Genomic DNA, 21,674 nt, shown 5'->3' with positions numbered 1-21,674 from the left:
CTTAAGAGCTTACTATTAACAAAAAAGAGAGTGCCACCTGATATGGTAATGAAATATAATAAGCTCCTGTGATTGTAGGAGAAAACGGTCGATTCACTTGTACCATTAGCAAGCTGGGAAGGCTCTAGTGCCTGCAGGGAGGGTCCTTTTTAATTAAGTCGTCATTCACCTCTTGAAACCTCTGTGGAAGTGGCCCTGCATGCATTTGCCCAGCACGACATGCACACACACACACACACACACACTTACTTGTGTCATTCCTCCCTGCAGGTGTCCTCGCAAAACGAATACCTCCATCAGCACAGCCACCCCTCATGCTGTCAGTGTATAGGTTGTGCGTAGATTTTGCTTGTGCTTGTGTGTGTGCACGTGTGTGTCGGCCCTTGTAGGAAAGACAGGTGTCGTTCATGGCTGGTTTGACAGCAACATGTTGTTCACCTCTCACTGAATGAGAGAACAAGTGCCACCAGTCAAGATTTTATTGTTGTTATGTCATGACCTTGACATGCTGATGGAGCTCTGACAGTAGATGGAGAATAGCCTGAAGTGTATTGGTAGATCTGCAAGAAAATGGAGTCCACAGTGGTCTTAATGAAGTTTTTTTTGTTAGCAGGATATTGCAAATATGCGTTAACAGATTATGCTTGAATTTGGTGGAAAGTTAAGTAGAGCAGCCCCTTGAAAGTCAGAGCTTTAAATCATCAGTCGGAGACCCTCAGTGGACTGAGATTGCTTCAAGTAGAGCAGTAGTTTTTTTTGCTGAGCAGTGCACTTCTAGGGACCTTTTGGTCCCCAGATATTGCTGCGGAGTGAGTGCTCTTGACTTTCACGCTACTCTTTGATACATGGAGGTGCATACATGCAGGAAGTGGCACAGAGGAGGAGAGGAGTGTGTGGTGATTTTAATTTGAAAAAAGAGGTAAATTTAATGCTCAGAGCAATTTAATGCTAGACTACTACAACACTCTGGCATTTGATTAAAATCTAATGTGTCAGTAAAAAAGGTTGTTGCACATTTACGACCGGTTGTTAGTGCTGTTAGCTTATTTCTGTGAATACTATTGTCAGACTGAATGTCTCATGGAGCCCATCCAGACTTTAAAACTTTGTACGGAAAACAAAATGAATGGTTAAATATTCGTAATGAACAGCCAAGTCCAACTCGACTGGTATAATTCTGAGTTGGGTACAGCCCTAAAGTTTAGTTTATTTGCACATGTGCATGTATATAAAAAAGACAGCAAGTATTTTAAAGAAGCTTTTACATTGTGTAGGAGAGTTTAGAATCCAAAAATGGCTTATGATGATACCACACAGAGTAGAAACCAATAAATGTGCACTCCAAGTAGCCCTTGTTAAAAGGATTTTAGTGTGTGTAACATTTCAAGTCAGCAGGTTTTCCCAGACTTCTGACCCTAACCTCGTACCCTAACCCACACGTCTAGGTCTAAGTTACTGTTGAAGTCTGAGAGAGTGTCATAGGCTCAAAACAATAAACAGTATTAAAATCTTTCTAAGGGGAAGATCAGTTTTTTTTTCTACTCTGCCAGAAATTTCTTCGATCTACCACCCACTTAATAGGACACTGGAATGTGCATCTCTCTCTCTCTCTCATTTTTTTAATACACCCCCTATGAAATAACAACAGATTTATTTAAAGAAGAAAAAAAGTTTTAGAAAAGATGTCATAGTAATATAATTACAGATCCCTCAAGTATTAGTAATCTTTACAAATTAAAATCCTCTTCAGAGGTTTTTTTGAATAACGATAATAAAGATGTTAATTGTAGTGATGGAAGTAGGTTTCAAAGAGACAAGCCTCTGTTTCCCAATAAAACTGATTAAGGTTAGGCCATGGAATGAGTGATTTTTTTTCTTATTATGGACTATATATATATATATAGACCTGTCCCAAAAAGAGTTGGTTTGTTGTTGCTAAAATGTATTCATTACAGTGAATTTTGCAGGTGCCAGCACACTTTTCCTTTTTCTTTTTCCTTTTGGCAACATCATTTAACTCCCCAGAATGTGTTGGTGATTTGCCAGCCAATTTTGGAAGCCACCTGTAATGTGCTCTATTGATTCCCATTCATTTAGAAGACAAACACTGCAAACAGAAATATGCTGTTGTAGTGTTGGTGAGAGAACTAAACATCTTCATGTCACCGGTTTGTTTTGTCTAAAAACGTCTCAGAAAATCAGGAACACCAACATTTTAATATCTCTTTTTCTCCATCTTGTAATTCTGAGCAAATCTGTTCTCCACTGGTGTTATTGTTGTTTTGGCGTTCTCCCTCATTATTGGTTTCTTTGCAGTGGGCGGTAAAAGTGTGTTGATATTACAGCATCGATGGTGCCAGGCCCAACCATCACTGTGTCAGACTGTGTGGGTGGACATCCTGTCGATGTGTGATGCTTCTATTACACATTGCAATGGCACACAATTAGCGCCACAAGGGAGCCAAACGCTTTATTGCCTTTTTCCTCCTCCTGTAACATCTCCTCCTCCTTATATTGTCCTCTCTCATCTCTCTCCAGCAATCTATAACTACGATGCCCGGGGAGAGGAGGAGCTGTCGCTGCAGATTGGAGACACAGTGCACATACTTGAGACACATGAAGGTGAGAACGGGCTTACTGATGACATGCATGATCAGAGCTGACACGCCACTGTTGGGCATTATTTTCCTGTCATCCCGAGTACCTCTTTTGTTTTGTCAAATGTTTCTACATGTGTTCAATAACATAAAATATATATAGAAATGATGACTATGATGGTGTGTTCCTGTAAGTGAAGGCAGCAGCAACCCCTCTCTCTCTCTCTTTCTCTTTTTGTCTGCTACTGTTACATTGTGCGAGGCATGCTGTATTCACAGTGTTATTTTCAACTTTTATTGTCTTTCTCTATTGTGAATTGATACATAACATGTTAAGGGGAGACACTACTGGTAAATTTGGTAAAACTTTTAGCTAAAAGATCTCACTGTGAAACTTCCTCAGTTGATTACTCACATTAAGAGAATTATGCTACATTCACATTAAAAGCAGATATGACCCAAATCTGATTTTTTTTTTCTCTCTCTGATGTGATACAGATTTTATTTTATTCAGAGGACACAGAAATCTGATTTCTTTTTTTTTTTTTTTTTTTTTTCTATCAGATCTGAGCCACTTTCTATGTGGTTCTAAATGTGATCACTCAGCCACTGTAGTAATGGTCATATTGGAATTCATATGTGTTTTTCATACATCCATGGTTTTTCCATACCATACTGCACTGTGCAGGTGCAGATCATTTACCATTAAGAGTCAGAGCAGTTCACTGAAACTGAAACACAACGCTGCAGTAAGCGGCCCTAGTCCTCAGATAACAGAGCTGGATTGCTGGACACTTTCTGACAGGCAGAGTTTGCCCCCATGCTGTAACAGCGCTGTCGTGAGGCGCAGACAGAGTAATGTAGTCCTTGACACCCTAAAGTTTTAGAGAAACTATTTTTCTGTGAAACCCTCCACATTCTGGCCTCACAACTCCTGACTCCTCCTGCACTCACTCTCTCGCCACAGAGCTATCTCTAGTAGCTGCTAATAGAGCTATAGCTAGGACTTTTGCCAAAGGTTAGAAGTTTGAGGAAGAGCTGCTGGCTCGAGGTCTGTTTCATACTTGCTGTCCTCTCAGCATCATGCCATTGTTTGGATGGCTTATTATGCCAAAGCCTCAATAATCAGAAAAGTGTCCCATTTCACAACAGACCGGTATCCAGAAAGACAAACAAAGGTCCGATGATGTTTTTCTGCACAACAATTAGCGATGTACTTCTGTTGCAAATCATGCTCTGCCCTTTAGAGAAGTGGGCAGTCCCTCCCCTCAACGTATGATCATGATTGTCATCTGTTGCTGCAGGAAATCATTTGGTAGATGAATGTTTGCATGACTGAGTAAATCATTTTTCAGTATTGATAATTAAGCCCTGCAATATAAACTTTTTATTCAATTATTCAAATGAGGCATTACCTAATTAAGTATGTGCTTTTTGCATACATTTCCAGAACATAAATCTGAACGTAAACATCTATATGTGTATTTTGGACATTTTCTTATGTTCTAGAAGCAAAAACACCTCAAATCTCACAATTGACCAGTGCATGAAAAAATCTGTTTCTACCTGTAGTGTCTCCCCTTCAAATGCTGACTTTAATGCAGAGTTTTTAAGTCTTCTTTTACTGTGTATGGGAAAAGCACCTTAAATGTAACACAATTTTGTTCTTCGTCAGACTGGTACAGAGGGCATCGGCTAAGGAGAAAATCCAAGAAGGTGAGTGGCCACTAAACAAAGGTTTCACACACTCACATCCATTACTGAAAGGTTACTCTTTACAGCCTCAGTTGTTTAACTACTGGCCCTGTTATATGATAATGTTATTTGCATTGTGATTTCTTCCTCTTCTAGGGCATATTTCCTGCTTGCTATATACACCTGAAAGAGGCCACAGTCGAGGGCTGTGGGTTAGTACTTCTCCACTTCCACTTTTTTCACGAACAGGAAGATTCCCTCTACTTTTGTTGCATTTGTATATAAGATTATTTAATCACTGTTGTGTATTAGGATAAGGATGAATTATATTATAATATAGTCATGCATTGAGCTGAAGACAGCAACATTAAAAACAAATAGGAAACAGATGAGAAGTTTGTTCTCTCAGCTTACTTTCTGACCTACTGAGAAGCTTGTTGGCGAGACAAAATGTAAGTTGTATGTCGGCGCCCTCTGAGGTTGTGTCAGTGAAGAGGTCTGCTCTTGATATGATGTGACATGTGGGTTTGTTGTTGCACAACTTGTGGCACTGTTTTGTTTTGATCTGTCTTCTTTGATTTCACTTGCACAGCACAAAAAAGGAAAAAACTCCAAACTTCAAAGTCATTGAATTCAGCTGAGAACCTAGAGAAACAGATACTTGTTTTTCCATAAAATTGTAAATAAAAGATAAAAAATAAACAAATATACTTGGATAACGGGCAACATGTTTAATACTGTGTCTCGATTGGGGAGGAAAGGGCACAGATTCACTGTATAAAATTTGTTCCCTGTCGCTGCAGGCAAAAGGAGACAGTCATTCCCACTGAGCTGCCTCTGGTTCAGGAGGTTACCACCACACTGCGGGAGTGGGCCACAATATGGAGGGACTTATATGTGGTAAGCAAGCCTGTCCAATCTCAATTGGAAGCACATATTCATGTGAAACCTGTGGTATTTTGGGAGGTAAGACAATGTGTGGATGTCAAATGGCAAAGAAATATCAGGGCTTATTAGGTGGTTGACCTTATGTGGTGTATGAGCTTATTACAGATGTATCAGTATTGACCTGCCATCTGCCAATCAATATTTTGTAGGCTGAATTTGTAAAGTTTGTGTATTTGTCCCTTGTTTTTCTTAATTTAATTTTAATATATTTTGTCGTATTTATGTTTTTATTTATAGTTACATTTTCAATTGCAAGATTTTGTTATCTCTGTTTAAGTGTTTGTTATCTTGACAGAAAAACAACAGATAAAGATATTAGCCAGTGAAACATATTTTATAGTTTATAGTTTTGGCCTTGAAAATTCAGTATTGGCCCACCTCTTTCTGGATGAATTTTTTCATTTCACAATATATTTTGTTGAATTTGGCCTAAGGTAAATCAACCTGCTCTCAATTATTAAGAGCTTTGTTCACCTTCACTGTCCTGTACCAGCTCCTGTTGAGATGTCTGACCTGCCAGCATTAACAAGTCCTCTTACAAGTCAACAGCTCAGACACTGGAGCATTCGTATTCTTTAAATGTCCTACCGTTCACACGTTCATCTGTCTGTCTCTGCTGTCAGGGGGACAAACGCGAGATGTTCAACTCTGTCCGTGATATGATCTATGACCTCATCGAATGGCGTTCCCAGATCCTGTCCGGCACCCTCCCACAGGACGAGCTCACTGAGCTCAAACAGAAAGTCACCTCCAAGATAGACTACGGCAACAAGTGAGGATCCAGTCTTCAGAGGCTTTCAGCCTCCTCCTTGCCTCCCCAGAGCTCATATCCCTTTATCCTCATATCTATCCGGTGAAATGACTCTTGTTGGAATAGGTCAGCAGTGTCAGTCAATAGAAAATGACAGGTCATCACTTAGCTTGAGGACAAACTAGAGGGATTTAGCTTCAGCTAACTGTACTGTATTCCATCATGAAATGACAGCTCCTGCTGTGTCTGCAGTGGGCCTAGAAAATCGGTTGAAAATGAAAATTGTGAAGCTCTATTCTCCTCCTGTGATGAAACTTTAAAACCTTTGGCCAGGTAAAGAAATGGCTTTTGGCTCTGCAGAAGCAGGGAGTGATGAGTTGATGAAATACATTGACTGCATGTTCGGCAGCATGCTGTGGTCTGGACTCCCTCTGTAGAAGAAAGAGCTGAACAAAGTAGGTGAGCTTTGAAAAAAAAAAGTGGAGCTGAATGGAGTCTAATATGAGGAGAAAATGAGGCAAAACAGTGGCAGCATGCACTTAATGTGTACTGGTTTCCACCCTCATAAATGTGACATATTCACAATACTTACCTTGTCTCTTGTGGCATGCTATTGTTTTTTTTTCTCATTATCCTGCACTCATTGACTCTTTCCCATTTTCATTCAAGGTATTTAGATCTTGATTTGGTGGTCAGAGACAAAGATGGAAACATCCTGGACCCAGAGCTCACCAGCACCATCAGCCTGTTCAGAGCACATGAGGCGGCCTCCAAGCAAATCGAGGACCGGATTCAGGAGGAGAAGGTAAAGACAGAAAGAATTAAGTCCTGCCTCTTGGTCACCACCTTTTCCTCCTGAAGCTAAACTGTGATCTTTATCCAGAGAGAATATTAAAGAAATGTAGAAGCATATTAGTGTACATTGTGAGTGAACAAAGTACACAGTGTGATGTGAAAGTAGTCGCACCCTCGATCTTGTTCTTTCTGGCTCATTAAGTCTCAGTCAGAGTCAAACAGGTGCAGTTACAGTTTCTGCGTTAGGAAAACAAAACCAGGGCAGGGTAGAAGGGTTAACACTGCTCATCATACAAGATAATTGTTCGACATGACCCCTCATTTGTCTTCATTTGAGACTGCTCCCCTCTGGTGAGGAGTGTCTGCTCCATCCTTAAGTCTCCTACAGACTGTGAGATTTTAGTTTAACGCCTACTGAATCGCGGGATACGATGTATGTCCATCGTCGATACGCAAGAACAAAACATTGTCGGTGTGCATCATCTATTTACACCGCTGTTGTGATAAGAGCAAAATGTAAACAAACATGAATCATGCCCTCGGTATTGTGGCATTTATGTGTTTCAAAAATGGTTAAGAAGAGGAGACGGAGGAGAAAGTGGACGCAGTCGTGGCTGGGGAAAAGAGGCCAACTTGCAAGCATGCAAATTTTGCAACGAGAGCTCAAAATATCCATTAGCATTAAGCAGTGTCATGCTGATTGGTGCGTAATTTCATGCTGCATTTCTATTGGTTGGTTTGTAGACGTAGGTCATAACAACAGTCACAGTGAGATGGTCATCCCAAATTTCTGACACTGTCAGAATTTGATCATAAGACCGTGACAATGACCATCCTTGAACCTCTCTCCCTGTGCGACGTAGGACCACCATTTTAGAGCCACAACCAAAGATATCACCATGTTTCTTTCACATTGGTTGTCTTTCGTTTGGGAAAGCCCAAAATCGCACAGGGTATACAGGGCCTTAGGCACAAGAATAAAACAAACTTTTAGCCACACTAGCAGTGTGGCTCTGGTGATGTCAGTGTAGGTTGGTCGGTTCAAATAGAAATATTCCAGCTCCTGGATGGATTTCTGTGAAATCTGGTGGAGATATTAAAGGCCCATAGAGGACAAATTTCTCTAATTTTGTTGTTGTGAATTTATTTTTATTGAAAACCATCATGACATCAAAATTTCAATTTGGTCAGTACTTTAATTAATGACTAAATACCTGCAAAACTAACGTGACATTTTCTGTGCATTGTATTTTCAATTAGATTTAGTTGTTCATATGTAGTCTGACTTACGCAATGTTGACGTAGCTGTAAGTCTACCACTCTCTGGCTATTTAAGCTGGCATTCTCTCCCATTCCCCTGCTCCGCTATGTGCATTTTACCATTTTTCCAAATCCACTTTGTTATGGGAGACAACAAAAACAACCTCTTAGTGTAAGCTAACAACCTACACACTAAAAATGGGACATTTTGATTAAGATTTGGGTTGTTAAATACACATGCCTGCTTTGTTCTTTCAGAGTATTGTTGTAAAAATCTATAATGTATAAAACAACTTGTGAACGCACCTTGGAAAAGCCCAGACTCCGTCTCATAGGACTCTCAAGCCTGATGTAGATCTGTTTTCTGACACAGCCTATTGGAGTTGAATTGCAGCGTGTTTTTACCCTGGCAGCAGCATGCATCAAAGACCTTGACTATACCAATGTACTGATCCATTCCACTAACAAGAGCATTTGTTGTGTTGTCATAATAATGTTCTGCAAGAGCAACATCCAGTTAGCAAATCTAATGTCTATCGTGGGTCCAGTGAGCTTCTCCAGAGCTTATGTGCAAGAAAAGTTAAATCACACAGTTGACATCTGTTTGTTATTGTTTTTGCGGAAAATTTGCCATTTTAATGACTGTTCCCATCTTGCAAATTCTCCAAAGCAAGTTCCCCTGACACTATTTTACCGTGGTGATGTTGCTGTGTCCTGGATGTTGCTCCCCCCAAGATGATTGTGATTGCTTTAAGAAATACCAACATAGCAGAACTATAACGTGTGCCTCCAGACGCAACACTGTGGAAATAGGTCTGGCTTTACATGTGACAATAATCCCACTGCTTCAAAACCATGAATCAAGATATCCATTTGCATAATAATAATAATAATAATAATAATAATAATAATAATAATAAAATAAAAATCATAATTTAAGGAAAGATGACTTGTTGTTTGAATGACCACTGTCAAATAATAACCGCACAGGCTATTAAAAAATCAAACTAATGGACAAATTGTGTTTGAGGGTTCGAAAAATGCACAGAAAATAAACAGAACCCCTGTAGTCACATCTAAAATGGAATTGTTGGCATTTGCACAACTTCAGTATAGAGGTGTGGATAATGAGGCCACTGCTGGTACACAAAGACGCTTGACTGCTTCTACAGAAAGTCAGGAGCTCAGCCAGATTCTTTGTCTATTTTACTTGGCGCATCAGTGGCATCCCTCACCTGAATGTCAGTTGGCAGTATGTAGGACTGTCAGACGCTAAGTGCCCTGCAGTTATGTGGTCTCATCTTACGTGACCTTCTCATCCAGAGGTCTTGATTGCATATGCATAGGCAATAAGAAAGTGTCCAGGTCAACTTGATAAATATTAATGATATGGCCCCGGCATATTTTTGAAGGGCGTCCAAGGAATCATGCAATCAGTCTTGCTTTTACTGCAGATAGATGCAGTTCTGGAGATCAAGCGATTGTTAAGGCTCTTTATTCCAGTGGGGACAGAATATATTATAATAAATTCTTAAGCATTTATAGACATTGTTAAATCTTGCTCCTGAACTTGTGAAATTTTCAGAAAGACACAGAGGCAGCGGCTGACATTCAGTAATCCACACGCTGATGTTGTCCTAGTAATCCTTAGATCTTCTCCTGGGCTTATTGTTTAAACCACGCAGGCCTGAGGTCTGACTGCATGTGACAGAAAGCTGTGGAAGAATGCCCAGTATTGAATGCAATATCTCTCTTTTCCTCCGACAGTCTCAGAAGCAGAATATTGATCTGACCAGGCAAGCAAAGTTTGCCTCCACACCAGCATTTGCCCTCTTTGTGACTCTAAAAAATGTGGTTTGTAAGATCGGAGAGGACGCAGAGGTGCTCATGTCACTCTACGACCCAGTGGAGTCTAAGTTCATCAGGTAAAACCATGAGTGCATATTCACTTATCTCTCGCTCTCTCTCTCTCTTTTTTCTTTTTTTTTTGGCTTTTTGCAGCATTTTAGTTTTACGATTTATATGTATTGTTGCACTGGTAATTGAAATCCAAGTCTGTGTCTGTTGTTAGTGGGAAATTGTATAGATGATGTGCCTGGAGCTGCAGTCTGAACTGTGCATCCATGTCCTGTATTTGACTGTAGCTCAGACAGTGGAATTTCTTTTCATAGCAATCATCACAACTCACGGTCAAATACAGTCAGTGTTTCTAAATTGAGTGGTGATGAGTTTAGATTTGCTCTTTGTAAGCACGGCACTGAAACTAATGCCCATTATGGACCAGATAATATGTCTAGATGGCTTTTGATGTTTGAGATTTACGCATACTTTCCAGAACAATCAAGCATCAGCAAGTACAAACACTGACAGACACTTGGAAACACACACACACACACACACACACACACACACACACACACACACACACCATGCAGGAACGTGACCAGAACGAGTGCAGCCTGCTTCCCAGGGATTTGCCATTGTTTTATGATTGTGACAGCAAATTATCACAAGTAGAGCAGCTCGGCTGTGGAATGTTTTCTCTCGCATCCAACATCAGTCATGTATTTTGTTTCCCAAGCGGATCGGTGTCTGGATTAACACTGAGGCTTCCGCAGCTTTGAAGGAAATTCGAGTTAATGCAAGCCAACTGATTGTCTTAATTTGCTGTGTCATAGATGTCTCTGCACGAATCTGAGAAATTGCAGTGACAGATGATGACTGGGGGTGTAAATCACTAGTTTCACCATGATATGATATTATATCAATTATTTGGACAACAATATGATATTTGCCAATATCACAAAGTCTGCCACAATATAATTTCTATTCTATTCGAGGGCCTGCTATCGATTTGAGATGATTTCATATCCCTATTTAACACTTTACAGAAGAGGCCGCCACCCCTTACTTTGTTGTTTTTGGCCGTAAAAGAAAAGAACGTCACATAAATAATTGTAAAAAATTATAACCAGTTGAGTACGATAAAGTTTACTCTAAATTGACTCCAACAACACACATAAAACACGACTTCAAAGCAAGAATATTTAACAAATTCAGTATTTCATTACATAATGGCATTGTTTGCATACAGCACATACTCTTGTCTGTCCACCTGTCTTTTCTCCGAGATCTAAAATGCTTCAACACTGCTGATTTATATCACTGTTGTCTTTTCCTTGGCTGCTTGCCATTGTCTGCCTGGCGCTATGTGACGGTGACGCAGATATGCTGTGAGACTCTCAAAATAATAACGTATCTTAAAGGTGATGATATGTGGGGTGACCTCTAGCTCACCTGGTAGTGTGTTTGCCCCATTTAGACTGAGGCCTCCGCTGCAGCCCAGGTTTTGTTTCCAAACCGCAGGCCTTTGCTGTGTGTCTTTCTTACACCTTTCATGTCTATCTCAGCTGTCTGCTAAATAAAGGCAAACATAAGAACTAATAATAATGAAATAAGAAATAATAGAAAAAAAGATTATGTGATCTTTGCATTGATGACATCACAGATTAATGGACCGCGACATACTTAATATCGACGAGTTATGTGTCGTCTTTTCCCCACAGTGAAAACTACCTGGTGAAATGGTCAAGTTCAGGTCTGGTCAAAGACATAGACCAGCTTCATAATCTACGGGCGGTCTTCACGGTGAGTGTGTTTGCCTGTATGAGTGTCCTTGTGTTTGTGTGTGTGCGCATGCTCGCCTGTGGTAGTCCACTGTTTATTCAGCCATGTTATGAGGCATGTGGGAGCCTGTTTGCAGAGCCTGTATTTGTTAAGCTCTCTCAGAAAGAGCTGGGCTCGCTGTATGTATTTACCAAGGCAGTCACCTCTATCTAATGGAAGCCCAAGGGCAGAGGGGTCAGCGTGCACCCACTGGGAGCACTTTGCTAGTTTTGGAAGGGATTGCCCACAGGAAATGAATCTGTGGACACAATCACAGATGTAGCTGAAGCAATTTGTGGTGAAACGTTTGCCCTCAACACAAACTCATCTTCACCTAAGAGGGTGCCTCTAATCGATCAGTTGTTGTGTACCCTAGCATTGCTGTGACCTGAAAAAATGCTTTACATCTCAATTCATTTTTCAGGGGTATGCATGTAATCTGATTGTAATAGTTTTGGATTTGTCTGCCTAAAGTATAAGTCATTGTTACAGACGCTTAGGCAATAACATCAACAGTTTTTTCACTGCTTTTCTTTTTTTTCTCTCCTCAGGACTTAGGCAGTGAAGATCTGAAGAGAGAGAAGATCAGCTTTGTGTGTCAGATTGTGAGAGTGGGGCGCATGGAGCTACGAGACAACAACACCAAAAAGCTGACGTCAGGACTCAGAAGACCCTTCGGAGTGGCAGGTGAAGCAAACTACACAGAGACTCAGTGGAAAAAAAGCGCTGCAAGGCATGAGTTGTGTTACTGTAGTCGGAGGTCACCTTTTAAAAACACTGATTATTTCAGAACTTCATAGCCCTGGCTCCGCTGCAATATCCCCATGAGCGTGAGATCAGATCAGAGAGAACAGTTCCCCTGTTTTGCCTTACACTTCAAAGTAAGTGTTGTGCAAAAGTCTTTGCCCAGATGAGTCAATGTATTTGGCTAAAATTCATAGCTATCCAGCAAAAGTGGAAAGAAGAATTAAAGTTTGATTTATCTCCTGCTGGCAAGGTGCCAGGCATATCGTAAACTAATTAGATGTTTTTTTAGATGTAGACAGTTTTGCCCACAGTTCTACAACAGAGAAAATTATACCCCTTTTTCAGTGTCTTTCTCTCATTGCCACTTAAAGGGGTGGTAAATGACAGCCTGATTTATGACGGCTTATCTTTAAATGTCATCATCATTGCAGCAGTACACAGTGTGATTTTTGAGATTTGCTCTTTTAGAGACACAGTAATAACGACCTTTATATGATTGACCTCTGGCTTGTAGGTAATAGAGTAAAGGTGCTGTCAGTACAAATATGTGCTGGGATCTCTCTTTCACTTCAACTGGAACCAGTTCAAGAATGTGTTTTCTGTTTTGGTGTCGGTCTCTGCTGGTCAAAGTTCACCTTTGGTCATATTCAACCCGTGAATTTGCACGCTTGGCAAATAGCAAAAGTATTTATGCATTGTTTGTTAACACTGGAGTCATTATTCTAGCGGTGTTATGTCACCCCATTTTGTATTGTGTTAGTCACTGAGGCTGTTAACTAAGATCCAGTTTTGTTCACTGCTGTAAGTGTTGTAAAAATGTAAAGACATTTAAAGAGGCTGAATCCAAATATCCTGACCTCACCACACTTGCAAAATTACGGACTTTGCGGATGCATTCCAGGGACGTCTGTGACCGCTGAGGGCTGTTCAAATGCTCAACTCAACCAGTCCACTAGGGACCTCAAGCAGACTTTCCACAGTGTTTCAGAGACTTCACCAGACTTCACTGCTGTTATTGCCGCCAATTACCCCAAATTCATATGAATACGGACCTGACGTTGTGGTTTTTCCAGTTGTCAGCTTAAAAAAAACGAATCAAACTAATTGTGTATGTGTGAAACTACTATTTTATTCATTCATTATTCATTTTTTGAGGCAAGAAAAAATGTTCAACCACGTCATGATACAGAAATATTTAGATTTATATGCTTTAAAGGTAATCAAAGTGCATTTTATTTTTGGCAGCCTACCCTATAAAAGTTGTGCAGTGTAATGCCTAGTATACAGGCTAGGAAATAAGATTGAAAACAACAAAGGAAGTAACACTATATAATACATTAATAATACACTATTTACAAATTTACAAACATTTCTGTATATGAATATGTGTAGCATATACTATGTTGTAACCTATGTTCAACCTATGTTTAACTGAACACCAGACTGAAAAGCAGCATTTTGCTACCCTCTCTGGTTCAAAGTTTGAAGCCCGGTTCACCTAACCACACCCTGCTGTGGTCAGGTGTGGGCGAAGTTATAACCACATCCAACAATGACATCACAGGGTCCCAGAGCACAAATGTATGTCATTGCAGCAAGTTAAAAAATCAAATCAGTGGAGGTCAGCAAAAACAAGACTCTCTGGGTGTCTTAAATTACTCTTACAGCTGATATTTGATTACCCATTTTTTTTTTTTTTTTTTTTTTACATGAAATTTGTATTTAAAGTCAGATCACTGTTTTTTCAGCTTTTTGTGATCTCTGTGCAGTTCATAGAAATCAGGATTAACTTGATTTCACCTTACGTAGGCACCACCATCATGTTTTTTTCCACTGCAGTCTAGCATCTGCCTTAATTAGTGCTCATTGAAGAAAAGCTGTCATTGCCTGCTATAACCTGCCGATGTAGCCTCGCCATGCCATTCTCTGTAGCTCTTTCAAAGCCCTGCTCTCCTCTGAAGGCCTTGAGAATGTTTTAACCCTCTCTTCTTGTTTTTTCACAGTAATGGATGTCACCGACATCATAACAGGCAAAATGGACGATGAGGACAAGCAGCACTTTATCCCATTTCAGCCGTAAGTGGATTGTTCAGCTGCACAAAATCAATCACATTCACACATAAGTGGGCACAGAGTTCCTTTAAACTTTGTATAATGTTGCATAAAATAGCAAAGCTGATATATTTCTGCTCTTACACTTATTTCCATTATTTTGAGTATGTACAGCATGTCAGAGACACAGCGGTTGTATTTTATTTCATTTTTAAAAAGTCTTGAATTTTTGACACCTGATTAGCGGGGGTTTTAAGACAGTAGCGCTCCACTATTCCCTGCTGACTCAATTAAGGCAATCTCATTAACTGCTGCCATTCTCATAGGACTGCGTACAGAGCCAGAGTAACCTTTTCCTTAACGTGATTTCCTGCATAATTGGAAAGGCTTCAGATTCAGGCAGTTTAGCTGGCAGATCACCTCACTTAACAGTTTTATCTGTGAGCATAAATCATGGAAATTAGTGCCCTCCTGTGTGAAGAGAAGAACAGGTTCTACAAGGCGTTATTTATGTCCCAATTGTGAATATTTGCCAGTGAAATTTGAACTGATGAAGTTTTGAAATAGCTGTTCCACCACACAGGACTGCGCATGTTTTCAAGGCCATCAGAGGCAGGAAGTCATTTAGCGGGGGTTTGACGTAGTGATATAATTGAGATAGACTCCTGGCATCCAAACAGAAATGGAAATAGCTTTCAGAAATGGACCAGATAGATTGAAATCTTGCTGAAAAGTTTGTTGTTCTTGTTTGTTCCAGACACTCCTTCATTAAGTCTGAGTTGAGCTCATCTCTGGCATGTAATCTGGAATCAAACCAACCGGCATTTAGATAATGCTTTCGTTGCAGAAGTTCACATTGTGCCGAAATGATCAATTACTTGCCTGACCAAAAAAAAAAAAAAAAAATTAACAACACCTGACTAATTATTTAAGCCATTTTATGACAAACATTCAGTGATTGTAGCTTCTTAAATTTGAGGACCTGCTGCTAATGTCCGTTTTATATCATTGCTGTCAGTGGGACTAAACCAGCATTTTGAAGATGCCACCTTGGACTAAGGGGAGGTGTAACGGACATTTTTCCTTCTTTTCTGACATTTTTTAATCAATTAATCTGAAAGTGACAGTTCGCCTTAAAACAAAAATACATGTTTTTCCTCTTAACTGTACTACTTATCAGTCTAGATTGTTTTGGTATGAGTAGCCAGTTGTTGGATATTGGCCATAGAGACGTCTAGCTTCTCTCCAAAACAATTGAACTAGATTGCACTCGGCTTATGATACTCAAAACATCAAGAAACAACATTTGGAAAACTCAACAGCAATGTCTTTTTGCAAAAATAATGAGTCCGGTTACTCAAGCTAGTCCACAGAACTTGTTGTGAGCAGTTTCATGTAGGAACTATTTTCTTGCCACTGAACTACACCTGCCAGCCGTATCACAGCGCAGAGGAAAGCAGGCAGTCTATTGCTGTTGAGTTTTTTAAATGTATTTTTCTGCTTTGGGCATTTTGGAGTGCCAGCTGGTTACATTATGTTGGAGAGAAGGCAGACATCAATACAGCTGATATATCTACCACTCTGCAACTCTCACTAAATCATTCTAGGCTGATAAATCGTGTTACGGGTAAGAAGGAAATTAGGTATTTTTGATTTGGGTGTGAACTGTCTCTTTTAGTAAAAATAATCAGCACAATTGATAATGATCATGAAATCAGATTCTTCTTGCCGTCATGTCCTGAAAACCGTTTCAGCGTCCCACTGCGTCCAACTTAAAAAACAAAAATCTGATCCAAATACTTTCAAAAATGTTATTATTGCAAATTTGTGGGAGAACTTGCCTTGTCCCTGTTGTCGTACAATGTTTTGTCCCGTGAATGTAACTTGTGTTGTCCCTTATTCTACATTCTTGCTTGGATTAGTTTTGGATTCAAGGCTGTAGGTGCTGAAGACAGCCTGAGTGACAGAGATCCTTTACTGCTTCCTCCATGCTGACATCACCACTGTCTTCTCCTCCATGCTCTACTTCTTCTGCTTGTTTAGAGTCCCCTATTACTGCAGATGTCTCCCCCTGCCCACCTCAGACATTTCTCTCACAGCTGCCACACATGTGGTGCTTCCCAGAGCACATCTGTTACTTTCTTATGCGCTGTACGTCACTCGTCTCAATCAGTATGGTACTGTCTACACCTGAAGCCCTGTGGAGAGCAAAACATGATGTAATATTTTAGTTTGCACTCACTAAAGCAGAGAGTTTGCTTCAGATTGGGAACAGTCTGGAGTTTACAGCTCGGGGTATTAAGTAGTTCTCTTTGAAGTCATTTAAAGGTCGTATACAGGTCAAGCCTCCCACCGCTCCAGAGACGCTATAAATGCAGACTGAGCATAATTTCCTAAACGATGATTTCTCTGTGTGTTTCTTTCATCACCCATCCTGCCTCACTGTTAACTGCTAACAAGCGGCTTTGTGTCTGTCACGGTACTCGCGTCACTCTTCGGTGTGTCTCTTTCTGTCTCTCCCGTCTATTTCATCCCACTCCCCTCCTCACAACCATCACTTTGTGGCTCCTCTGCCTCACTCCTCCTCCTCCTCTTTCTCTGCCATCTCTTCTTCTCTGTGGTGTTTGCCTGTCGTGTGCATACTGCAGGCTAGCGTTGGATGACGCCATTCGCCACAAGCAGCTGAACATCTCCCGTTTTTCACCCAGGGTGGCAGGGGAGAACGACTTCCTCCAGACAGTCATCAACAAAGTTATCACCGCCAAAGAGGTCAATCACAAGGGCCAAGGTACAGTGCAAAGTTCAGACACAAGAACCAGCTTCAGGAAGGAAACTCAACACTACTGTCAGACTTTTATAAATAAAATGTGCCTTCTTCATGTTATAAGATGATTTTAGCCAGCTGATAAAAGGCTTATGAACATCGTAAACTGTGTTTCCAGCAAACCTCTCGGAGTGTAACCTATATGGACTTGTACGTTAACCCTAAATCTGTTTAGCTTTCCACCAAAACAGCACCCTTAAATGTAGGTGAGGTTTTTGCTACTCTATTCTTTATCTAGCTCTCATTGTAATTCCTCTTCACGGATGATGCCTCTTGTTGATCATCCATGCAACAGGATTGCACCCCAACATTTCCAGAACAAAAAAGAATGTTTACAGTCTCTGTCGCAACCAGTGGGGTTTTAAAACATAAAGGGTTTGTGCATTGAGTCATTGTAGAGAAAGAGTGACAATGCTCTCTTGACCTGACAATGAACTTTGGTGTTTCTAGCTCTACAGTTTAGTATCAGATCAGTGTGCTAGGTACTTACACAGATGTGTGACAAAAAAAACAGGACATAATGGAGCGTAGGGCTACCTTTTAAGGTATCGACCGACATACCCTGGTACCAAGAAGTATTGAAACACATACAGTTAAAATATACCTCAGTTTGATCTTTTTTTGCTCGGGGGGTCTAGTGGTCCCATCTCCCCGCCGGATCAGCAGACTTTCTGTCACAGCTGTGTCCAGACCTGCTATCTTCCTGGTTAACGGTCACTTCAGCGTCTGCCCGTTAAGCACAAGCCACATAGCTACAGCAGCAGTCTCTGCTCCGTCATTAAACTTGTTGATTTAATTTTTTTTAAACAGTGCGGTGTTAAGAGCCCTGTCACTGAATGTGTGCGGCTGGGCTGACTCATAACTTTCCTCTGTATGAAGCCAACATCCAGCAGCAGCAGCAACTGCAGCAACTGCTTTAATGTCATTCGTCACCGTACGTCACAACCTCAACAAAATCTCAATGTTGCACTCTGTTTGTGGTCAGCTAATCTGTTTTAAGAGCATAAAGAGGTATTGTGTCGTTATACCAGGTGTCGCAATCCTTCCCTTTCCATCTTTACCTCTTAACTGATTAAAGCAAATTAAGGCCCAGGCTATTAATTGAAGTTTTATGGTAAACATGATAGTCCATTCACATTATGGGTATTGAAATAAAGTATTCAATAGGTATCGGCATGACATTAAAGGAACTGGTATCTGAATTTTTCAAACAATACCCAGCCCTGATGGAGCAGTTCTTTTGCTACCATCCACAACTTTTGTCAATAAAAATGCAAAAATAACTGTTCTAAGATGTTATGAACTGAACTGAACTGAACTGGACTTCTTGGTGGAAACAAGGCTTTGTAAACTAGGTCACTAAATACCCAGTGGTCCTTAGTTATAAGAAACTTGGCTTGATTTTGGATTTTTGTAGACATCAGAGTTGGTTGACATCAAAGTAAGGAGGGGGAAGCCACACGCTCATAACGCTGATGCAATCTTTTTGTTTTCAGTTCTAGAAATCTGTTATTGGCACATATTGCTTTCGACTGGACACGGAGGAATGTAATATCGGCCAAAAAATAATAGAATAATAATAAAAAAGTTTGTAGTTGTGATTGTGTATTTTCCTCCAACTTTTCTTTGGTTATTCTCAACATTGGCATTGATTCTTTATAGAATTGCATCTGTTTTGAAGTGCTGTTATCTATGTAAAAAAACTTTCAGGGAAGGATTGTAATTAAGATGAGAGGGTAATATTAAACGTGACAAATTTTCTCTTAACAGCACTCTGCTGTACTAATGTAATTTTCTTTTATACTGTGTTTTAGATTGCTTCATATAAAGTACCATTACCCCCAATTTACAGGCAGAGAGTTGAAACTGTTCATCTTGCTAATAAGAACAGAATTCTTTGTCAAGTGCTCGCACTATAAATCACAGCTCATACTATAAATAGTTGCCCTCATCACCATGACTACAGGATGTAAGTAATCCTGCTGTTAATTAAGCTGGTGAGTCTTCGGCAAAGACTGGATGTTATCAGTGATTTGACATGTCTGTGGCTAGACGAATAACATTAGCCATCGAAGGGATTTGTGCGGAGAGGGGGGACAACATGACAGCCTCCGTGGTATTGTCATGCCCTATGAAGATGTACTTGGATAAATGTCAGGCCTGCTCCGGCCCACACTGGGAAGAACAGCAGAGCACTGAGAGCAGCTGTTTCGGTCACGCTCGCATATCAAAAGGCTTCCAGCTTGGCGAGTGAGAGATGTGTCACTCATAACAATATGGGGCCTGTAAAGTGAAAGTGAATTAAGCCTCAGGGTTCACAGGCAGCGCTCACTTTGGTGGCCTGTGAAGGTGCGCACTACAGGATCACTGCTTTAATTGGACCCCCCCCTATTTGTCAATTTCAGTCTTGTTCAGCGGTATGTGTCTGTGCTGCTTTGTTTTTCCTGAGCAAATATTAAGAGTGTGGTTGCAGAGCTGAAGCTGGCACACCATGCAGTGTCTGCAGAAAAGAGGCAGCAGCTGATGCAGAGCAGCTTCTGGTGTTAAAATTGTGAGAAAATATGACCCATGAAAGACCCCTTAAGGCCCTTTGTTTCAGAATTATTCAAAGTTTCTTCTCAAGCTTTGCACTCTCAGGTCTTTCCAAGACCAATTATGTAAGTCTGGGAATTACTGCATGATTTAAATATTCTACAATAAATGTCACTTATTCTCATATTAGAATAAAAAGTGCCTAAAGAAAAAGTCCAGGGCATTGGGGACATTATCATGAATTTTGCACTGGAAAGGAAAATTTTTATATTTTTTTATTTAAAATTTTCACATTTAGGCTGCTGAAAAATGTCTGTTTGTTGTGTTCTGTGAAACATTTACCTATTTGTTTTCTCCAAGCATTGTTGCTAAGAAGTAGACCTTTTATTTGAGCCCATGTCTGTGTGACTTGTTTCGCAGTTACAGTAACAATACATTATGTTAAGAACGATAAAAACGACAAAAGTACTCCACAAAGGAAATACATTGTTCATATTACAATTACTTTAGATGTCAAACTGGCATCAATTTTCTGGGCTCAACACATTTAAATATGTTCTGTGATATGTATGTGTTGTTACAATAACAAAGCTCTCTAATGTCACCATATATTTGTAGTAATGCACAACCTACACACTATACTGCACTTTTAACCGAGCACAAGGAAAACACACACACACACAGTTTTCTCTGTTATTATGTTTTCCTAATCACATCCCTAAGGGCAGCATCTATTTAGTTTCTTGCCCTCAAGCTGGTAGATGTCACTCTGACAACTGACACCGCAAAGCACAAGAAGAAATCTCTTTTTAGTATTTTCCTGGGGCAGTTTGCTCTCACGCTGTCTTCTCCTGACGTTATCTCTGTCCCTCCCCTCCTTGCCTTGAATTCATCACCAGGCCTGTGGGTGACTCTGAAGCTGCTTCCTGGAGACATCCATCAGATAAGGAAAGACTTCCCTCACCTGGTGGACCGATCAACAGCTGTGGCTCGCAAGATGGGCTTTCCTGAGATCATCATGCCAGGTTGAGTTTTTTTTTTTTTTTTCAAAGCTTTACCTTGGCTGACTCTTTCTGCAAGTCGTCTTTTTCTAGGCTGAACACATCATAATTTCAAAAAGAGATTGAGAATTAAGAGCTATGCTTTCAATGGATGTGAGGGAGAAGAGAACATACCACACTTTATTAAGGTTTGATGAAGACATTAGTCATTTAATGGACTGAAGTCACCCATGAAGTAAAGGGTGCCAAATATCCAATTACGCCAACTAAGATTGAATGAGTTGTGCAGTAATATTCATATATATCGCAAAGTATGAACCTGGAGCTCCACAAAGACTATTGAGAGATTACTTCACCCATTTAATGCCCATTTGTATATCAGTTACTCACATAATGTTATGTTGACTCTGTGAAGAAAATTTTGTTTTTCTTGCATGGCTCCATGGTAAACGAAGAATCCAAAAAGGCGAATATTCTTTATGAAAATTTGGAACCATGTTTAACAAACGCAAAACTATATCAAAACATTAGTTAAAGACTCTGCATTACATTACACTACATTTTTGCTACAATGCCTGCATTAGCTTATTGGAGTAAGATTCTCATTAATGTGCCTTATGGCCACTATAAAGTCCTGAATGTACCCAATATAAACTACTTACCATCAATATGTGCAAAAATATTATCAGAAAGTTTTGAAAATTCATTGGTAAAATGTGTGGGACTTGGACTATCCTACATGACTTGTGTGAGTGTTTAGGAACTGATGTTTTAGTTTAGTTTTGCCGTTATTAAATGTGGACCAA

General features: G+C 40.2%; 1 protein-coding gene across 3 annotated transcripts in view; it reads left to right on the top strand.

Annotated features, from left to right (window-relative positions):
- dock1 (dedicator of cytokinesis 1) overlaps positions 1–21,674 on the top strand; it is a 243,383-nt gene that overhangs the window by 30,356 nt on the left and 191,353 nt on the right. For all 3 annotated transcript variants that reach the window (XM_042508036.1, XM_042508037.1, XM_042508035.1), the window contains exons 2-13: positions 2,539–2,622; positions 4,273–4,313; positions 4,449–4,504; positions 5,096–5,192; positions 5,864–6,012; positions 6,661–6,796; positions 9,814–9,971; positions 11,613–11,694; positions 12,264–12,399; positions 14,463–14,535; positions 17,220–17,299; positions 20,767–20,892. In XM_042508036.1, the coding sequence (XP_042363970.1) occupies positions 2,539–2,622; positions 4,273–4,313; positions 4,449–4,504; positions 5,096–5,192; positions 5,864–6,012; positions 6,661–6,796; positions 9,814–9,971; positions 11,613–11,694; positions 12,264–12,399; positions 14,463–14,535; positions 17,220–17,299; positions 20,767–20,892 (1,218 nt within the window). The remainder of the gene's footprint in view (positions 1–2,538; positions 2,623–4,272; positions 4,314–4,448; positions 4,505–5,095; positions 5,193–5,863; positions 6,013–6,660; positions 6,797–9,813; positions 9,972–11,612; positions 11,695–12,263; positions 12,400–14,462; positions 14,536–17,219; positions 17,300–20,766; positions 20,893–21,674) is intronic.

The sequence above is a fragment of the Plectropomus leopardus genome, chromosome 19 (assembly GCF_008729295.1).
Source record: "Plectropomus leopardus isolate mb chromosome 19, YSFRI_Pleo_2.0, whole genome shotgun sequence".
NCBI lineage: Eukaryota > Metazoa > Chordata > Actinopteri > Perciformes > Serranidae > Plectropomus > Plectropomus leopardus.
Note: the sequence above shows the minus strand (reverse complement) of the source record. Positions and strands in the feature narration are given on the sequence as shown.